Source organism: Talpa occidentalis, unplaced genomic scaffold, assembly GCF_014898055.3.
Source record: "Talpa occidentalis isolate TD23 unplaced genomic scaffold, MPIMG_talOcc4v2.1 talOcc4.8, whole genome shotgun sequence".
NCBI lineage: Eukaryota > Metazoa > Chordata > Mammalia > Eulipotyphla > Talpidae > Talpa > Talpa occidentalis.
The window spans coordinates 113,463,999-113,485,838 of NW_023605194.1; the positions used below are offsets into that span (position 1 = coordinate 113,463,999).

Below are 21,840 nucleotides of genomic sequence, written 5' to 3' on the forward strand. Positions count from 1 at the left end.
GAGCCGCCCGCCCGCCCGCCCGCCTCGGCGGCCCCGCGCGCCCGGACCGGGGGGCGGGGGCGGGGGGCGCGCTCGCCCCGGCCCGCGGAGGGCGGGGAACTGGCCCCGGCGCCGGGCCCCCCGGCTCGTCGGGTTTCTGGGGCTCCCGGGGCCGCCCGGGCGCTCCGCTCGAGGGGCCTTTCTCCGAGTTCTTGGCACCCCCTCCCGTGAGGAAACGGGGCGCCTCGCGGGAAGAGCGGGCGTCTCCGCCTCGGGGGCCGGGCGCTGGGCGCGGGCTGGCGGTGCCCCCGGCGAGGCGAGGACCGCGCGCGGCCGCAGGTGAGGGCCCCGCAGGTGAGGGCCCCGCAGGTGAGGCCCCGCAGGTGAGGGCCCCGCAGGTGAGGCCCCGCAGGTGAGGCCCCGCAGGTGAGGCCCCGCAGGTGAGGGCGCGCCGCCCGGGCAGGCGTCGGGGAGCGCTCGCCGCGTGGGGTAGGCCCGGGTTGGGCCCTTCGGGAGCTGGAACGCTCTCGGACGAACCTGGAAACCATTTGAGTTGCATTTGAAGTAACTTGGGAGTCGTTGGAGTTTCTCTCCGGTGCGGCGCCGTTTGCGCGGCGCGTTCCCATGAATGCGGTTCTCCCCTGGCCGTTAAACGCGTCAAGTGGAACATGGGACGATCTTGGACTTTGGAATTTTGACTGTTTACTGTCAACCTAATTTTTATTTTTTAAAGATTTGTTTATGCACACAAGAGCTGGGGGTGGGGGGGTGAGGAGTCACCAGAGGCGGGGGAGCAGAACTGGCAGATCTACTGAAATCCACTGCTGAGGGGAGCAGCGGGGAGTCGGGAGGGGCTGCTGCGCCCCGCGTGTCAGCTCCCTGCTGGCCCGCCCGGGATGGGGCTGGAGCTGCGGAGGCTGCCAGTAGCTTGATAGCGCTGTGTCTTTTAACCCCTGCGCCACCAGGGAGGCCCCCAGCCTAGTGTTTAAGCACGGTCCCCGCTAATTGATCATTGCTGTTCATTTCAGACGTGTCTACTCATTCACACGAGAAGCAAAGCGTGGTTGGAAAGAATTTGTAACATTGAGCTTTTTCTACCCTAAGGAAATAGGGCCAACAAGAGTTGATGGCCTTATAGGCTCACAGGTTGTACACCAAGTTTTGTTATACAACAACTTTATTGAGCTAAAATTCACATGCTGTTCATTCATCAGCTTCAAGTTTAGTGGTTTTTAATATCTTCACAGAGTTGTGCAATTATTACCCTAATAGATTTTGGAACATTTCCATTACTCTGCAAAAGGAACCCTATACCCATTAGTAGTCACCCCACATTTCCCCCAACACCCCTAACCCTACTTTCTGGCTCTAGATTTGCCTGTTTTGAACATGGAGTCATGCAGTATGTGATCTGTGACTGGTTTCTCTCAGCATCATTTTCAAAGTTCATGTTGTAGCTTATGTGTTTCTTTTTATTGCCAAGTGATATTCCATTATAGAACTGTACCACATTATTTGTTTATTAATTAGTTGATGGACATTTGAGTTTCCACTTTTTAGCTATTATGAATATGTTGCTATGAACATTTGTTAGAAGTTTTTGTGTGGTCTATTTTCATTTCTCTGTGCACTTGTAAAAATTATCTTTTGGGGTTGCTTAAGAGCATCATCTCATCCATTTTGAGTGCACAATTCAGTGATTTTTATTTACTTTTTATTTATTATTTTTTAAAGATTTATTTATGCATCCAAGAGCTGGCGCACAGGCCAGAGGTGTGGGGGGTGAGAGACGTCACCAGAGACAGAGTGGGGAACAGCACAGGCAGATTGACCGAAATACAACGCTGAGGGGAGCAGTGTGGGTCACCTCCCTGGCGGGGGATCGAACTTGTGCTGCAGTGGCTGCAGTTAGCATCATAGTGCTGCGTCTTAACCCCTTGTGCCACCAGGGAAGCCCCTCAATGATTTTTAATATATAATGTAGACTTGTTAAACTGTCATCACAAGGTAGTTTTTTTTTTTTTTTTTAAGCTTTCTTTATTTATGCACGCAAGAACTGTGGTGTAAGCCAGAGGTGTGGGAGGTGAGAGGATTCACCAGAGAGAGCCGGGGAACAGAACAGGCAGATGTACTGAAACACACTGCAGAAGGGAGCAGCAGGCAAGACAGGAGAGGTCTGCTTTACCATGTAGGTTGCTCCCTGGCCTGCCAGGGATTGAACTCCTGTAGTGGCTGGCAGTAGCTTGACTGCGCTGTCTTTAACCCCTGTGCCAGCAGGGAAGCCCCCACAAGCTAGTTTTTAAACATTTCTTTCACCTCCAAAAATTACTTTTAGCTGATTTGCAGTTAATCCTGGTTTTCAGTGCGAGTCCCAGGCAACCACTGACTGGAGTGCTTTCCTGGGTAGTTCCTGTAAGTGGAATCATCCAGTATGTAGTCCCCATCATCTGGCTGCTGCTTTTTTTTTTTTTTTTTTTTTTGTGCATACAAGAGCTGGGGTGTAGGCCAGAGGGGGGTGTGTGTGTGTGGGGGGGGGGTTGTTGTTGGTGGTGGTGAGAGGATTTACCAGAGACAGGAGAGGTCTGCTGTGCCATGTGGGCCACCTCCCTGGCCAGGCCAGGCCCAGCCTGGGATTGAACTCAGGCTGCAGAGCTTCCTAGTGTCCTAGTGCTGAGACTTAACCCCTTGTGCCACCAGGGAGGCCCCTGATTGCAGGTCTTTTATTAGATCATTGATTGGCAAATAATTTCACCTAGTCTGTGATTTGTCTATTCTTTTTTTTTTGGAGCACAAAAGTTTTTATTTTGATGAATTTCTCCAGGTTTTTTTTTTTTCTTTTCATCATTTGTAGATAATGTTTCTGTTCTCACATGTAAAAACTCCCTGCCTTCTCCTAGGTATTTTATTGTTTTTGTTCTTAAACTTACATATTTTGACTTAATTTTTATGTATTGTGTGAAATAAGGGTCTAAACTCATTTGTTGCATATGTATTTGCGAACATTTGTTGATGAGACTATCCATTTCTCCATTGGCTGTAATGTAAATATTTATTTTTGGGCTCTCAGTCTGTTTTATTCTCTGTCTGTCCTTATGCCATTTGCACCCTGTCTTGACTGCTGTGCTTTTGGTATGTTAAGAAACTGGGTAATGTAAGCCTTCCTGTTTTGTTTTTCTTTTTAAAAATTGTGGTTATTCTGGGTTCTGTATACAAATTTTAGAATTGACTTGTTAACATCTTGAAATTTTGATTCTACCCCCTTTTCGACTTTTTCAGTGTACACACACAGTATTGTTAATCATAGGCACACTGTTGTGTAGTATGTATCTAGAACCTGATCATCTTGCACAACTGAAACCTTGAAATTTTTGCCCAGATTAGCAGCAGTCCATTTTCCCTCCTCACCAGCTCCTGCGCTGTCATTCCACTCTCATTCTCTGAGTTTGAGCACTGTTGATACCGCATATAAGTGGGACTTTGCAATATTTGTTCTTCTATGACTGATTTATTTCACTTAGTATATGTCCTCGAAGTTCATCGGTGTGGTAATGTAGTGCAGGATCTCCTTTTTAAGGCTAAGTATCATTTTATGTTTACACATAAAATTTATACTTAATGTTTGGTTTATTTCTAAGTATTTTGTTCTTTTCTGATGCTAGAAGAAACTTGTGAACGAAGTTTCTTTACAATTCCATACTGAATTTTTGTTGCTAATGTATACAAATAATTGATTTTTACATCCTGCTCTTACAGCCTTTAATCTTACTAAAATCATTTATTAGTCCTTACGTTATTTTTGTGAATTTCACAATATTTTCTCCTTACAATAATGAGTTGTCTGAATAAAGCAGGTCTTACTTTTCCCTTTCTAACAAGAATGTATTTATTTCTCCTTCTCTGCTTGCTTCCTTCCCTTCTTTCCTTCTTTGGCCAGAACTGGCAGTACGTTGTTGATTAGGAATAGCCAGAGCACACATCTTTGTATTACGAGGGGGATGAATTCAGCTTTTCACCATTAAGTATAATAATGCTGCATGTATGTGTGTGTGTATATGTATATATTTTAATAGGTATTGCATATTTGGAAGAGTATAGTTCAGTTTTTATCATGATGGGGTATTGTATTTCTGTCAAATGCTTTTTTTGTGTCTGTTAGCATGACCAACTGTCACAGTTTGTCCGAGACTGTCCTGGTTTTAGTACTGAAAGTCTTGCCTCTGGGGAAACCCGTCAGTCCTGGCAAGCTATCTCATCCAGTGTGTGGGATGATCTGGTGGTTTGTCTTTTATTCCATTAATTTAGATTATTGCATTTAATGATTTTCAAATATTAAAGCAGCTTTATATACATATATATAAATATTTATTTATGCATACAAGAGCTGGGGTGCAGGCCAGAGATGTGGGGGTGGTGAGAGGGTTCCCCAGAGACCGTGTGAGGAGCAGAACAGGGAGATCTACTGAAATCCACTGCTGAGGGGAGCACCGGGGAGATAGGAGAGGTCTGCTGCACCATGTCGATCACCTCCCTGGCCTGGGATCGAACTCGTGTGGCGGTGGCTGCATATAGCTTCATAGTGCTGTATCTTAACCCCATGCACCACCAGAGAGGACCAGCTTTATGTTCTTGGGGTAAACCCCATGTGATTGTGGTATATAATTCTTATTATGTATTGCTGGGTTTGGTTTGCTCAGCTAAGGTGAGTATTTTTGTGTCTGTCTCGGCACTACTGGTTGTTTTCTTCTGATGTCTTTGGCTTTTGTGTCATACTAATACTAGCCTCCTAGAAGAAACTGGGAAATGTTCTCTCTTCTATGTTCTGTAAATGTTAATGATGGATTAGTATTATTATGAACTTGAGTATATTTGATAGGATTCATTAGTGAAAGCATCTAGCTCTGGATTTTTCTCTTTGGGAAAAATTTACATTGCTAATTCAATTTCTTGTTATGTCTATTCTGTTTTTCTGCTGGTTTCTGAGTTAGCTTCAGTAATTGTGTTTCTAGGGACCTGTCAGTTTCGTTGAGGCTATTTAATATTTTTGGCAAGCAGTTCATCTTACTTCTATATGTGCTTTTAGTTTCGCTAGCATAGCCGTGATTTGTCTCTTGTCATTTCTAATTTTGGTAGCTTGTGCTTGTTTTCTTTTTCACTTGGTCATTGTAGCTAATGGCTAGTCACCTTCCGTTGCTCTTCTCAAGGAAATGGTTTTGTTTAAAAAATTTTCCCCCAATTTCTGTTTTCTGTTTCATTGATTTCTGTTGAATCTTCAAAATTCCCTTCCTTCTGCTTGCTTTGGGCTCAGTGTGCATATTTCCTTTTCTAGTTTCTTCTTTTGAATCAGCGGTCTTGTAGTTCTTTCCCTCAGTTCTAACAACTAAGCTCTGTGAGTAAAGCAAATCACGATTTTACTCTCCAAGGTGTTTGCAGTGATGTGCATCTATAGCAAAGCCCCATCCCGATAGACCTCAGCTGTCCTAGTTTTCTTAAGGTAGGAGCTTGGGTTATTGATTTGAGATCTTTGTTCTTTTCTGGTATTAGCATTTTATTTTTTTTTAAAAAGATTTGTTTATGTATACAAGGGCTGGGGTGTAGGCCAGAGGAGTGTGTGTGTGGAGGGGGGAGAGGATTCACCAGAGCCAGAGTGGGGAGCAGAACAGGCAGAAGGACCGAAGTACACTGCTGAGGGGAGCAGCGAGTGAGACAGGAGAGGTCTGCTGAGCCATGTGGGTCACCTCCCTGGCTGGGGATCCAACTGGTGCTGCAATGGCTGCAGATAGTTTCATTGTGCTGAGATTTAACCTCTAGGCACCAGGGAGGCCCCATCTGATACTGGCATTTTAAAGTGAGAAATTTACTTACGTGCCATTAACTGCATCTCATACGTTTTTACATGTCTTTTAAAAAATTTTCATGGGCCTCCCCTGTGGCGCAGTGGGTTGAGCCCTGTGCTATGAAGTTGCAGCCTCTGCAGCGCCCGGTTTGATCCCTGCCAGGGAGCTACCCACAGGGCATAGCAGACCTCTCCTGTCTCGCCCGCTGCTCCCGTCAGCAGTGTCTTCGGTCCGTCTGCCTGTTCTGTTCCCCGCTCTGTCTCTGGTGAATCCTCTTCACCTTCACGCACCTCTGACCTGTACCCTAGTTCTTGTATAAATAAATCTTAAAAAAAAATTAAAAAATTTTTTCATTCAGTTCAGAATAATTCCTAATTTCCTTGATTATTTCTTCTTTGACCCAAAGATTATTTAGAAATGGGTAGTTTAAGGGCTTTGTTGGTGGCTTAGGGGTTAAATCTCTGCACTGTCATGCTATTATTGCTGAGGTCTGAGTTTGAACTCTGGCCAGGGAGCTCTCTGGCCCTCAGCTGCCCTTAGCAGTGTGTTTCAGTAGATCCGTCTGTTCTGCTCCCCACTCTGTCTCTGGTGACTCCTCTCACCTCCCCTATCTCCGCACCTCTGGCCTACACCCCAGTTTTTCTATGTGTAAATTAATCTTAAAAAAAAAAAATGGGTTGTTAAATTTCCAGTCATTTGGGAATCCCTAAATTTCACGCTGTTGTTGATTTCTACTTTAATGCCTCTTTACTAGGATAACAAAATTCATATGATTTTTCTCATTTCACATATATTGAGATGTTTTTATGGCCTCATATGTACTGTAGTCTGAAGAATGTTCCATTTGTGCTAGCAAGGAGATAACGTTGACTATATTCAGTGAACACTAACATAGCCAATGCTATGTTCAGTATTGTATTGTTGGTTAAAAGGCGCTTACACTTTCCACAAAATTTAAAGTGACTTGACAAAGGATACAAATATTTTAGAGACATTAAAGTAGAAGAAGGAAACCAGGAACAAAAAAAGGTTGAGCCAGGGGCTGAGATCGTTGTTGTTGCCTGTTTCGTGCAGTCTGTTCTGGGGGATGACTGTGCAGCGCAGATTCTAAAAGCTGTTGCCCAGCCTGAGTGGGACTTGGGTTTCTAGACAGTGGTGGATGTGGCTAGAAAGAAGGATTTGCAATAAGCATGTAAATAAAACCTCACAAAGAAATGACAGAAAAGCTGATTTGGGGCAGGATAAATTGCAGACAGTTAAAAATAATCTGTTGACATCTTTAGTATCCTTGACATGATTCATTTAAAATGGGGTGAAGGTAATTTGTTTTGGTTCCCAAACTTGCATGTTCATTTGCATTTTTGGATTATAAAGTTGACCAAAGAATAAAACCAAAATCTTCTCTAATCTGGTAGTTTATATGGTCCATAGGCCTCTACTCGTCCAAAATCAATGAAAAATGAAGAAACCTAGAGGGGCATTGGGATAGAATATAGGGCTGGGCTTCAGAAACGATGCAGGAAAACCAATTCATGCATTGGGAGGATCACAGGCAAGTAACCTAGTGATTGCAGAATTAAAACTCAGAATAGTTAGGCTCTTATACTAAATGTCAGGGTTATAATATTTTCTTAAGTGAACCCCATTTTTACTAATTTTATTTATAACCTTTCTGTGGGTAGTTTATTTTAAGGATTTTATTTATTTATGCATACAAGAACTGGGGTGTAGGCCAGAGGTGGGCTCTGTGTGGGTGTGTGTGGGTGGGTGCCGGAGAGAGAGGATTCACCAGAGCCAGAGTCGGAGTGGGGAGAACAGGTGGAATTAACTGAAACACACTGCTGAGGGGGCAGCCGGGAGACAGGAGAGGTCTGCTGCGCCATGTGGGTAGCTCCCTGGCTGGGCATTGAACTTTCGTCGTTGCAGAGGCTGCGGATCGCTTCACAGTGCAGAGACAACTCTTGGCGCCGCCAGGGAGCCTGGAAAGTATAAAAAAGCGTGGGTGATGGGCTTGCTCCCCAGCGTGCTCTCCAGGGCGCTGCTCGGGGAGGAGCCCCCAGAGCCCGCTCAGGGCGTGCGTTGCTTCATCACCTGCTGAGCCCGGGCCGGCCGCTGGCGGGGCCGCGCCGCCTCCCGCGGGCCGGGTGCCCTGTCCTTCCGGAGCCTTCTGGGGTTCGGCTCCTGAGAGTGCCTGCGGGCTGGGCGGAAGCTTTGTGTCGGGGGTCCGGCGCCTCGTCCTGGGCCGCCCATTCTGGAAGCGCCGGCCCGGGCCGGGCCTGCTCTACCTGCCCGCCGCCCGGAGCGCCGAGCGCCGCTCGTGCTGGGGTGTGGTGGGAGCGGCGGCGGCCGGCCCTGGGGTCCCCGTCCCCGCGGCGGGGGCTGCTCGGCGAGCGGGGTGCCGGGAGTTGCGCTCCTCTTTTCTATGGGGTCCGGGCTTGGGGTGCACGTGTTGCCGGGGTGGCCGAGGGGCCGCCCGGGGTCGCGTGCCCGCGGGTGGGCGCGCGCTGCGCCTGGGGCAGGTCGAGCTGCGCGGAGCCCCCACGACGGCCGGGCCCCCCACCACGGCCGGGCGGCTGCACCCCGCGCGTCTGCGCCCCCCCCACCCCCACCCCGTGTGCGCGGGGCCGCGTCCCGGAGAGAGAAGCTCCGGCGCCCCCACGCCCCCCCACGCCCACCTCGGGCCGGGAGCCCGGCCCTCCCCGCGCGCGGAGGCGTCTTCGGGCTGTGGGCGGGCGCCCGGCCGGGGCCCTGCGGGCTCTTCTTCCCCGGCGGGGCGGCGCGCGGGACACTCGCGCCCTCTGGCCCCCGCCCGGCCGCCCTGGTTTTGGAAGGGGGACAGCTCTTTAGATACGAGGCAGGAGATGCCCCGCCACGAGCGCTCACGCTTCTGGCCGCGGAGGTCACAGCCAAGGAGGAAGCGGGTTGGAAAAAGCCTCCCCGGATAGGTGGGAGACTGCCCCTTGCTGATTTCAGACTTATTTTTAATTTCCCTGTGCGGGAAGAGCCGAGGTGTGGGGCAGGGGTGTGGGCACGAGGACAGTCGCCGCGGACAGCGGGAGCAGAGCGGACAGACGCCGGCGCCCTGCCAGGGGAGCGCGGCGGCAGGGGAGGGCTGCGCCCCGGGGTAGCTCCCCGGCTGGGGCTGGGGCTGGGGATCGAACTCACCTGCAGTGATGGCGATAGCTTCGCGAAGACTTGACCCCTGCACCCCCAGGGAGGCCCCCACAGCTTCAATTTTAAAAACTTGCAGTTGTGAAGGCAAAACACTTTCAGTTGAAGAGAAGAGACATGTGACAGACGCCTGAGGTTAACATTCTGTCACTTGCCTGTCGTTCGACTAGAGCTTCTCCATGCTTCACTTTCCTCACATGTGGACTGAGAATGCTGGCATACCTGTTTTGTGTTTGTAGGCTGTGTAGATTAAATGAATTAATACATACATGTGTTTACAACATTGCCTGGCGTGGAACAGATGCTCTATAAGTATTAGCTGTTACTATCCCTTTATTGTTTCCAGAAGTTCATTTTATTGAACTCCTAATCATCTCCTATCAAGCCAGAATATTAGAAAGATTCTTGTAAAATGCATTTCTTTACTTACTTATTTATTTATTTATTTATTTATTTATTTATTTATTTTTTGCATTTTGAAAGGGCAGGTTTATTAAGGAACGAGAAAAGGAGAAAAGGGGGTATTTGTATAGTCACAAACAGGCAGTTCTTAAAGGATAAGAAGGCCCCTTCTTCCTTTTTAAATCGTGAAAGTGAAGACACTGGATGAGGTTTTAGAATTATCTGCACTAGGGTCTCTAGGACACCAGGTGACGCACCGGCAAATTATCCTTGCTTGTAAAAGACAAATTCTCCCAATTTGCTTTCTTGAACCAGAACCTAACTAGATTCTAGGTTTTCTTAATGGCTGGGCATGGCATAAGTCTTGAATGCCTCTCTCTCAGCTTCACTGCCTTAATAAAATCTTTTTTGTATTTATTTATTTGTTCATTTATTTATTTATTTATACAAGCACTAGGTACAGTGAGAAGCGCGGGAGGATGAGAGAACTTGCCAGAGCCAGAGCGGGGAGCAGAGCAGGCAGAAGGACCGAAGTACACTGCTGAGGGGAGCAGCGGGCGGCAGGAGAGGTCTGCGGTGCCGCCTTGCGGGACCCTTCTCTGGTGGTGGCCGGGGAGCAGCCGGGGATCGAACCGGCGTTGCAGAGGCTGCGGGCAGCTTCACAACCCAGCGCTCACCTGCTGCGCCACTGGGAAGGCCCTTTTTTGTTTCTTTTTAGATGTGTAAGAGGTTACTGTAACCAAACTTGCCACTTTCCAAACATCTGAGCTATGGTCAGGGTATCAGCCTTGACTTTTGATAGTTACTTTTTTTTTTTAAGATTTATTTATGCATACAAGAGCTGGGGTACAGGCTAGAGGTGCAGAGGTGAGAGGTTTCACCAGAGACAGAGTGGGGAGCAGAACAGGTGGATCTACTGAAATACACTGCTGAGGGGAGCAGCAGGCGAGACAGGAGAGGTCTGCTGCACCATGTGGGTCAGCTCCCTGGCCGGGGATGAACTCCTGCTGCAGTGGCTGCGTGTGGATAGCTTTATCGTGCTGTGTTTTAACCCCTTGCGCCACCAGGGAGGACCCAACAGTTACTTTTTTTTTTTTTTTTTTTTTTTTTTTTTTTTTATAGAGGCATGCTTTTTATTTTATTTTGTTTTGCTGGTTTGTTTGTTTTTTGTTTTTATACATGCACTGGGTACAGTCAGAAGCGCGGGAGGGTGAGAGAATTCACCAGAGCCAGAGCGGGGAGCAGAGCAGGCAGAAGGACCGAAGTACACTGCTGAGGGGAGCCGCGGGCGGCAGGAGAAGTCTGCACGCCATGTGGGACCCTCCTCCGGTGGCCGGGGAGCAGCCGGGGATCGAACCGGCGCCGCAGAGGCCGCGGGCAGCTTCGCAACCCAGCGCTCAACCGCTGCGCCACCGGGGAGGCCCAACAGTTACTTTTTCTTGACCAGGCCTCCCAGTACAAGGGAGGTTCTTACTTGATTGGAAATATGCTTGCTTATTCACGAATATACATAGAACTAACTACATTATTTCCACAGCTTAATATTTCTTATAAAAAGTCATGGAGTAAGTTTATGGATGAGTATCATAAAGTATAGGGTCATCGATCAATAGTCAGGCCTGTGGTCCTTGTGTTCCACCCCAAGGTGCTTGGGTTCTGAGACACATTTAATGTGATCACTTTAATGTAATCATTTACTTTGACTGTTATTGTTGTTGCCCCAGAACTTGAACATAGGTGAAATGGTGGCAGAGATCAATAGGGTTAAAAATACAAAAAGAGCACACTAAGCGGCATTAGCAGCTTTTGCTTCAGGTTGATTTTTGTCTTGCTGTCTCTGTGCTCATCATTTCTTTAAGTCACTGTAAAATTTGATTATTCAGTGTTTTTAGATCCTTTTTACAATTTTACCATCACAAAATAGATTGTACAAATCAGCATTGATTAGGTTATACCCAGGAACCCGGGCATTTTTCTTTGATTGATAAAGAAATCAACCAAGACACTCTTGGCAGTGAGAGAATCAAAGTATCTTAAACAGAATTTAGTGATGTCACAAATCATCTAAATTATTAAAGTTTACTTCTTACCTATGTGTCATATGGATGTAATGATTATTTTTTGTCACATTAAGAACATGTGTATAAGATTAAGAACATAGAACTTTATCTTAGTTGGATAACTGGCAGGGCAGTATAAAAGGAATTTTAATATACTTTTTTTTTTTTAGATTTTATTTATGCATACAAGAACTGGGGTGTAGGCCAGAGGTGCGGGTGTGTGTGTGTGTGTGTGTGTGTTTGTGTGTGTGTGTATTTGCCAGAGACAGAGTGGGGAGCAGAACAGGTGTATCCACTGAAATACACTGCAGCGGGCGAGACTGGAGAGGTCTGCTGTGCCTGGCCTGTAATGGAATTCAGGCCATAGCAGTGATAGAGCTGAGACTGACTTAACCTGTAAGCCACCAGGGAGAACCCTAATGCTGACTTTTAAAGAGATAAGTGCTTAAGCTTACTTAGAGTTACATAAGTTCTTATATATTTATAACATTACACTTATTATAAGTAAATTATATGTAAAGCCAAAATTCAACAAATGCTTATTGAGCATCTACTGTGTTCTGAGAATACAATGGCCAGCAGGCTTTTAACTGTTAAATCATACTAGCTCTTACATAGTGTCAGAATAGTCTTCATGTGATAAGTGGGATAATTACACTTGTTTCACAGGACTTTTGTAAGGGAAGAAAAGTGTATAAAAATGCCTGGCTCAGTAACTAGAAAAATACATGGTTGAGACTTACTATTGAGTCTGTCATTATATTAGCATTATAAACTACCTACAAACTATAGATCCTGTCAGACTAGGTAGGTAATTTCAGAAAAATAAACAGGAACAATGAAAATAAAAAACGGAAGTACTTCAGGAATTGAGTTCCATATTAAAAGGCTTAATTTTGCCAACAAAATAGCTGGTCTTATAGAAAGAAACCAAACTGTATCTGAGTATAGATTACCAGCCACAGTTCTTAGTATTATAATAGTGTCAGTTTTGAATTAGAATCGCCTCCTATATTAAAATTCTAATTTTCAACAATGCCCATCCCCTTTACAAAGTCAAATATATTTTAGTTTAATTCACATAGGGATGGCCAACAGTAGCTGTTTGCAGGCCTGCAGCCAGGACCTGGACATGTGGGTTGGGGTGTTGACAGTATATACATGAGACTCCTTGTAATATGAAGTGTAGCCAAAGGTGGAAAGAGAAAAAGGGACAGGCTTAATTAAGGCCAGGGGAAGGGAGTTGTCCTCCTGTAGCCTATAGAACTTGAGGATATTGGAAGATTCCAAGTTAGAACTTAGCCTTTAAGGTTTTTTTTTTTTTTTTTTTAAGATTTATTTATACAAGCTCTGGGTACAGTCAGAAGCTCGAGGGTGAGAGAATTCACCAGAGCCAGAGCGGGGAGCAGAGCAGGCAGAAGGACCGAAGTACACTGCTGAGGGGAGCAGCGAGCGGCAGGAGAGGTCTGCGCGCCATGCGGGACCCTCCTCCGGTGGCCGGGGAGCAGCCGGGGATCGAACCGGCGCTGCAGAGGCTGCGGGCAGCTTCGCAACCCAGCGCTCAACCACTGCGCCACCGGGGAGGCCCTAAGATTGTTTTAAAAGTGTGTGTAAGTCAAGATAGGAGAGTAGAGTAATAATTTTAATATCCTGTTAGTGTGATTTATAACTTCATTTAGACCTTTGGTGTATGACTTCCCTAGGTCCCTTGAAAATTAGGGATGGGCCTGCAAGAAGGAGTAGAAAAGGAGTAACTAGAGAGGAAAGATAGATTTGAGATCGTTTCAAGGAAGGAAATGATCAAAATTGTCTAATGCTTCATCGACATTAAGTCCTGTGGAGACAGAATGTCCATTGGATTTGACACCCAGAATTTAGTAAAACAGCTGAGTGGTGATGGATCAAACTATCAAAGAAGGCGTACCTGAGAGATGAAGTGGAGACAGTACAGGTTTTTTTCCCCTAGAACCTTATCTGAGAAAGGAGGGAACTGTAGTGGCTGCAGTGATGGTGGAGGAGGACTCCTCCAGTGTGAGAGGATAGTCTCGTAGCTGTGTCGGTGTTGAGGGAAAGAAGCCAATGTTAAGAGAAAACCAAGGAAAAAGAGAATAATTGAGCGAGGCCTGATGAGATCTCACGTGTAGTCAGTAGCTAAGCCTCCCAATGGTGGAGGATATTTGAGGAGACTTGAGACGTTTAGATGTGTGTGGGTGCTAAGTTGGTAATCGGCAGAAGTGTATCATTAACATTGTTTTACTACTTTTTAAAAAGATTTATTTATCTATGCATACAAGAGCTGGGTTGGAGGCCAGAGGTGTGGGGGGTGAGAGGATTCACCGGAGACAGAGTGGGAGAACTTTGTTTCATAGTGGGTTTTGTGGGTGTTTTTTGACTAGATTTTATACTCCTGGGGGTCAGCTACTTACTAAAAACCTGTTGGTTGATTGAAGTACACCTCACAATATGGGGCAGAGCTTGTGAATCATGGGTCTGCCATTATTCAGTAAGTGTTAGTTAAAATTTTTTTTTCTTTTTATATGCTCAGATTACATTTTATTTTATATATATTTTTATTTTTTATTTACATCATTGTTCATTTTTAGGTGACTTAAAATGTTAAGTTTGAGAAAAACTTTTGGATTACTCAATAGCCTAGACATAATTTCTTACATTTACTACATAGGGTGTGTCAGGCTTTGGAGGTAGTTTTTTGTCATAATAAGAACATTCTGAGTCTGGGCCTCCCTGGTGGTGCAAGGGGTTAAGATGCAGCCTGTGAAGCTGTCCCCAGCCTCTGCAGCCTGAGTTCCATCCCCGGCCCGGGAGAACCCGCGTGGCGCAGCAGACCTCTCCTGTCTCACCCGCTGCTCCCCTCAGCAGAGTATTTCAGTCAGTCTGCCTGTTCTGTTCCCCACTCTGTCTCTGGTGAATCCTCTCACCCTCCATACCTCTGGCCTGTGCCCCAGTTCTTGTATGCATAAATAAATAAATATTAAAAAAAAAAGAACATAGTCACACCTATTTTGGGCAAAATGCTTTTTCAGTAGAATTATATTAATACTTTCTTCCCTCCCGCCGCCTCCCCACTAGTAGTTCCAGAGAACTGCTGGTTTATACTTTAGCTCTTGCCAACTTGTGAAAATAATGAAGGATGCTTAGAGTACTTAACATTCAAATTGTAAGTAAAAATCATTTCTGTTATCATTAGCTTTGTTTAGAAAACAAAATTTGAAAATACATTATATGATGCTAATGAGCTTTAGTGTGATGCCATTGTGGGTTTTTTTTTTTTTTTTTTTTATAGAGGCATGCTTTTATTTATTTGTTTGCTGGTTTGTTTGTTTGTTTTTGTTTATACATGCACTGGGTACAGTCAGAAGCGCGGGAGGGTGAGAGAATTCACCAGAGCCAGAGCGGGGAGCAGAGCAGGCAGAAGGACCGAAGGACACTGCTGAGGGGAGCAGCGGGCGGCAGGAGAGGTCTGCACGCCATGTGGGACCCTCCTCTGGTGGCCGGGGAGCAGCCGGGGATCGAACCAGCGCCGCAGAGGCCGCGGGCAGCTTCGCAACCCAGCGCTCAACCGCTGCGCCACCGGGGAGGCCCGCCATTGTGGGTTTTTCCTAATTTTTATTCTTAAAATACTTCCTACCCCATTTTCTGTTGTTAAAACTGCAAGGGTATTAATAGTATTTAGGTGAGGTTTTTCTTTTTATTGTACACGTTTATGGAAATTCTTCATTTTTAATTTATATAACTGTGTACTACCAGTAGTCACACTACTACAGGCTATAATACTAAATGGAATGATTTATTACAAATGTATATTCATTCCTCTTTAAATATGCTTAATTTTTCTACATTCTCTTTTTTTTTGTATGAAAAGTCCTGTTAGAAATCTGAAAACTTTAGGGCATCCCCTGGTGGTGCAGCGGTTGACTGCTGGGCTGCGAAGCTGCCCGCAGCCTCTGCAGTGCTGGTTGGATCCCCGGCCCGTGCCCGCTGCTCCCCTCAGCAGTGTGTTTCGTCAATCTGCCTGTTCTGTTCCCCTCTCTGGCTCTGGTGAATTCTCTCACCCTCCCTTGCTTCTGACTGTACCCAGTGCTTGTATGTATGTAAAAATAAATAAATAAATCTTAAAAAAAAAAAAAAAAAAGAAATCCGAAAACTTCAGGACCTCCCTGGTGGCACAAGGGATTAAGATGCAACCTATGAAGCAGTCTGAAGCCTCTGCAGCATGAGTTCGATCCCCCGGCCGACCAGGGAGCAACCCAAATGTCGAGGCAGACTTCTCCTGTCTCGCCTGTTGCTCCCCTCAGCAGTGTACTTCAGTCAGTCTGCCTGTTCTGTTTCCTGCTCTGTCTCTGGTGAATCTTCTCACCTCTCCCCCTGCCCCGCCACACCTCTGGCCTGTACCCCAGCTCTTATATGCACAGATAAATAAATCTTAAAAAAAAAAGTCAAGGAGATGCATTATTTAAAAAAAAAAAAAGAAAACTAACATTCATAAAACCAAATAAAATGATTTTTAAGGGATAATCTAATGCAAAAATCTAGGTAATGTACACACTGGCATTTCATCTATGGTAGAGGAATAAAAGGCTTGGATTATGTTTACTTGAAACCATTAGCTATATTGGATTTTAATGAATAGTAAAGTAATTATTAAGGAAAGAATAAAGTAATATTAAGGTAATCCAAGTGGTTTCATTACTTTATTTCCAAACTATTGTATTTAAGATTATAAGCAACTCTGATTAATCTGTTTTATAGAATATTCAAAATGTGAACACAGAACATGCATGCCACAAACAAAAGGCAATTCTAATTACATTGTTCAAATAAACAAACCATATGAGCCAAAGAAGAATGAAATACTTACAAACCAATAAATCTTTTAATTTATCAAACAGGCAAGTAGTCTTACAAGTTGTGTTAGTCCAGCACATTTTGTTTTCATTGCTTACAACGATCTTAAAAACTTCTACTGAAGTATTTCAGGAATAGAAGTGCATCTTAATTAAGGGAGAAGTTACAACATTTGCTCTCTTGGAACACAGATGTCATAGTACCACCCATGTACGATGACTTAGTAAGAACTTACTTGGGCACATTTATGAATTTGGCAGTTTGAAGAAGCAGAATGCCCATTACTGCCCTTTCTTGACACAGGGCCTTTTATACCGATTTTTTTTTCAGTTTATGAAAATGCTAAAAATTAGATTGCAAAATAGGTTATGCTCTATATTGTGTATTTTTAATAACTTTTGAATTCTTCCTCTTTTTAGGCTCTCTGGTTAATCATCTTTAGAAGACTGGATTTCTGGATATCTACTCCACTCCATCTCTATTGACTATTAAAACATGATAATGCAAATCTATAACACTGGCAGTCATCCATGAACCTTTAATTACATTGATTAATAGCCTTTGAAGCTTCCTCAGGGGAATAAACAATGACATCAGCAGTGGTTGACAGTGGAGGTTCTATCTTGGAGCTTTCCAGCAATGGAGTAAAAAATCAAGAGGTTAGGCATCCAATGTATTATATTTCTATTTTCTTTATAGAAATCAATGCATGAGCTAGTTTTGAAATTGCTGGGTAATAGGTATTTGAGAGTTTTCCAGAAGGGTACAATGGTTCATTATATATGTATATGTGATGTGTTATCTTATAATTTAGGTGCTAGAAGATTGAGAAGGTACTACAGAGCTCAGCAGAGTTGTGGGAACGTGCATGTATTAGAATGAAAGGGAAGGAAAACAGTGGTAGAAAGAATTCTAGTATTACTTGAGAGATAGGTTTGAATTCTTGATAAAATCGTTTGTTTTAGGTTCTAGAATGTGTGGGTATATATTGTACCAAACATCTAAACTAGATTCATCCTAAATTAGAATATTGTATTTCCTTTAGTTGTTGTCTTTGTTTTTTGTTTATTCTGTTTTTCTTTTTAAGGATTTATTTTTATTTATTTATGCATACCAGAACTGGGGTGTAGGCCAGAGGTGCAGGGGGTGAGAGGATTCACCAGAGACAGAGTGGGGAGCAGAACAGGCAGATCCACTGAAATACACTGCTGAGGGGAGCAGTGGGGAGACAGGAGAGGTCTGCTGCACCATGTGGGCTGCTCTCTGACTGGGGATCGAATTCATGCTGCAGTGGCTGCCTGTAGTTTGAGAGCGTTGAGACTTTAACCCCTGTGCCACCGGGGAGGCCCTGGTTATTCTGTTGTAATTAATCTGGTGTGGGACTCCATCATAATCACACAAGACTAGATAGTAAATGAGAAAAAAAATTCAGGTTTTGGATTTTGTATGTGTGGAATTTTGCATCATTTGCACATCTGGTTATTTTTTGTATTATTGATAATATGGTAATGGAAAACCATCACCAGAAATGCATGGACTTCAGGATGTTACTTCTCTTTCCACCATTCGATGAAGACTGGATATTGGGAAGGGTCTCAATGAAGACATAATACTGCTGTTTCAGTAATGGACACATATTTGGGCAGAGAGGTGGTAGGGGAATGCAGAGTTACTATATGAAGAAATCTGTTTTTTCTCTCTATTCGGTGAAAGATGCTGCTATTGCTGGTACAGTGACATGGCTGAGAAACAAGCTGGGACTTGAGGCTGTGGGTTCTGGAGTCTGGATTCTCTTCTTGTGTGCTTGGAGACTGTTGGGTCTTCCAGGATTGCTGTCATCAGATTCAGTGGGAAGGGGATTAAGTGAGGGTGTTGGTTTTCCTTTGTTATGGATTTGATAACTCATTTTCCTGTTGTATTTGAATCTAAACACTGGTTCAGAGTCCATTCAACCACAGCTACAGAATATGACTTACGCTCATAATCAATTTCTCCTTCTACTTTGAAGACTTGCTTTCTTTGTGATCACTTCCAGATAGGATTTATCAAAGAGAGCAGGAACTGCGGGACTCCATTCTCTTCTACATCATCGAGACTAATTATTGCTGCTTTAACTGCTGTTTCTTTGTTCCATGCTTTTACTCTGTTGATATTTCTCTTTGCGTGAACCCTGGGCAGAATATACTCAGCTTGTGCTGATTGGGTGTCATTAATATGGGGGAAAGAATTTAACAGTTTGTTTTGTTTAGACAGTTTATTTTTTCTTCCTTTACATGGAATCCTAGGTGTTGTGGCCTGAAGAACTGATTATTATTATTATTTTTTAAATGTATGATTCTTTCCTCATGGACACATTGGCTCTCATTTTATTTTACTTATTTATTTTTTAAAGATTTTATTTATTTATACAAGAAATAGGGTACAGGTCAGATGTGCGGGAAGGTGAGAGAATTCACCAGAGACAGAGCGGAGAGCAGAACAGACAGATGGACCAAAGACACTGCTGAGGGGAGTAGTGGGCGAGACAGGAGAGGTCTGTCGCGCCATGTGGGTTTCTCCCTGGCCGGTCAGGAATAGAACCCGTGCTGCAGAGGCTGCGGACAGATTTACAGCGCGGTGCTCAACCTGCTGCACCACCAGGGAGGCCAAGAACTAATTGTTGTTGAAGAAGTAATCTGAAAGATGAAGTCATTTTAACGAGGCACAAGGACAAAGGATTATGTGACTGTCACCTAAGGCCATCACAGGCACCTAAAGTAGCATGGACCAGAGGAGAGGCAGCTAACTAATCCTGGGAAACTTTTTCTTCAAATTATACATGTAGATGTTCAGTTACTTTCATTTATTTGTTCCTTCAACAAATATTAACTGACCACTTTCTGTGGTCAGATCCTTTTCTAAGTGCCAGGGATGAAGTATTTGGAAGGACCTTGAAGAATAAATCAGGCCTACAGATGGCTGGGGACATGGCAGAGAGTATTTAATAAGGTGGTCAGGGGAGGCTTCTCTGAAGAGGCGTCTGTGTAGTTTAGACCTAAATTAAGTGAGAGGTTGAGCTTTGGCGACATCTGGGGAAGAGAATTCCATGAAGAAAGAAAAACTAGTAGGACCTGAAATAACTTAAAATTTTACAAAGGAAGTTTTAGAGATAATGTTGTATTTGGGTAGATTTTTATCTCGAGAGCTACTTCTCAGGAATGTATTTCCTCTATACACCTAATAATCTCTTCTGAAATGTGGGATAAGATAAAAAATTAACCTGTCGATTTTATAATCATAGCTCCAGTCTAGATATTGTATAAGCCAGTCAGAGTCACCTTATTGATTATTAAGCAAGTGTTAAGGATTAAAAGGAAAATTAATTCGGATTATTCATCATGAAAGATAATCTTTTTTAAGACTATAGAAATACTCAGCAATATCTTATTTATGAAGTGAGGCAAATGTTTTTTCTTTGTTATGGAGATGGACTTGTATGAGCAAAAGGAAGTCATGGAAAAAGAGGAATAATCAGTTTTCAAATTAAAATATCAACATTTAAAATAAAACAGAAAAAAAAAAAACAACATTTAGTCTTCTTCATGAGTATTGCAGCTATTTCCTAACTGTCACACATTACTTTCTTACTCATTTAACCAGTCAGTGAAGTGAAATTGAAGATGTCTAAACCTTTTTTCACATGTAGAGAAAACTGAAAATAACATAGATATTACCCAACATTAAAAAAAAGCTAAAACAAAAATGGTGGACATTTGGAGAGTTACTAATGATTTTTAGGCATTATATTTTAGAACTTTTCTCCTAATCATATAAAACCAATACATTTAGGGGCCTCCCTGGTGGTACAAGCCATTAAGCACAGCACTGTGAAGCTATCCACAGCCTCTGCAGCACAAGTTTGATCCCCAGCTGGCCAGGGAGCAACCCACATGGTGCAGCAGACCTCTCCTGTCTCGCCTGCTGCTCCCCTCAGCAGTGTATTTCAGTAGATCCACCTGTTCTGCTCCCCACTCTGTCTCTGGTGAAACCTCTCATGCCCCGCACCTCTGGCCTGTACCCCAGTTCTTGTCTGCATAAATAAATAAATACATTTAATAAAGTAGAATAATTCTGTTTCTGACAGACACAAAAAAGCTATAATCTTATTAATGAGTATAGATACAAAAACCATATATAAAATATATAAAAATAAATATTACATAAAAATTAACAAGGAGGGCCTCCCAGGTGGTGCAGCGGGTTGAGCACAGCGCCTTGAAGCTGAGCACAGCGCCTTGAAGCTGTGCACAGCCTCTGCAGCGCGGGTTTGATTCCTGGCCAGCCAGGGAATTCCCACATGGCATGGCAGACCTCTCCTGTTGCACCCACTGCTCCCCTCAGCAGTGCTTTCGGTCTGTCTGCCTGTGCTCCCCACTCTGTCTCTGGTGAATCCTAACCCTCCTGCTCCTCTGGCCTGTACCCCAGCTATTGTATAAATATAAATCTTAAAAAAAATTAAAAATCCAATTACCAAATAGCATTTAGATATATAGGTATAATTCAACATTATAAGCATAGATATACTATGTCCTTACTAATATGCCATATGACATATGCTGTGTTAGTAGGGAAATAATATGACTTGATGACAAAGACACCCTGATCCTGGGCTTCCAGTCTTCAGAACGGCTGAGTTAAATTTCTGCTGTTTATAAACTTCTCAGTCTGGGGAGTCAAGTAGTCTGGAAGGACCAAGACATACACAGCAGGTGGCAGAGGACTGTGCTTCTGGTGAGAAGAGAAGGGGATCTTGCGATTGTAATGGCTTGTTGGAGCCACTTTCCAGACTTCAATTTGGGGAACAGGAACCCAGTCAGACGAGGACAGTCTCACTGAAATGTGGAAACAAACTTTGGAATTTGGAGAGGGTAACTAATTTGAGGGCCAGAGTCTCTGAGAATAAGAAGCTCCCCAGGGAAAGAATACCAGAACTCTGCCTTGCACTCTATTTGTCTAACTGAATGTGTAATATGAAATTCCATGAAGCCAGGCAGAGAACAACCAGAAAAGTGTAAATTCAGTAATTGACTGAAAAATTTTAACAGAGTTCACTTAGTACTGGGAGATATTATAGTTTCAGTCACTTAGAATGGAGGTCATTGTTAAAAGCCCAGGCATCCATTTAGAGTCCAGAAGGGCGACCCTTGTGGTAGGGCTGAATTGTGTCTAGGATAAAAGGTAACCCAGACTTGCCCTAGAAAGGTTCAAAACAGGCCATGAAAGTTGATCTCTCACTAACTTAATATGTCATTATAAACACTGTTAAAACAACAAAACATAGGGCCCAGCAATGTAAAATTTACATATCTAACCTCAAATATGTTAAATGCAAAGAAATGGGAATAATATCACCTATAACTTGAAAAAACACAGAAATATTGGGGCCTCCCTGAGGGTGCAAGGGGTTAAGCACAGCACTGTGAAGCTATCCACAGCCTCTATAGCACAAGTTCCATCTCCTAGCCGGCCAGGGAGCTACCCTCATGGTG

The 21,840-nt window shown here is 44.0% G+C and overlaps 1 protein-coding gene and 1 non-coding gene across 4 annotated transcripts in view; one reads left to right on the forward strand and one right to left on the reverse strand.

The window, feature by feature from the left end:
* Window positions 1–300: 300 nt before the first annotated feature.
* ELF2 (E74 like ETS transcription factor 2) overlaps window positions 301–21,840 on the forward strand; it is a 65,262-nt gene continuing 43,722 nt past the window's right edge. For 2 of the 3 annotated variants that reach the window (XM_037497805.2, XM_054689990.1), the window contains exons 1-2: window positions 301–318; window positions 16,732–16,971. In XM_037497805.2, coding sequence (XP_037353702.1) covers window positions 16,900–16,971 — 72 coding nt within the window. In that variant the 5' untranslated portion in view covers window positions 301–318; window positions 16,732–16,899. Of the gene's footprint in view, window positions 319–14,593; window positions 14,625–16,731; window positions 16,972–21,840 lie in introns of those variants that run through there. The other variant, XM_037497807.1, reaches the window with a different exon arrangement.
* Window positions 5,322–5,452, reverse strand: LOC119234962 (small nucleolar RNA SNORA18). The gene has a single exon (XR_005122733.1). It is a non-coding gene; the product is annotated as a small nucleolar RNA SNORA18 (small nucleolar RNA).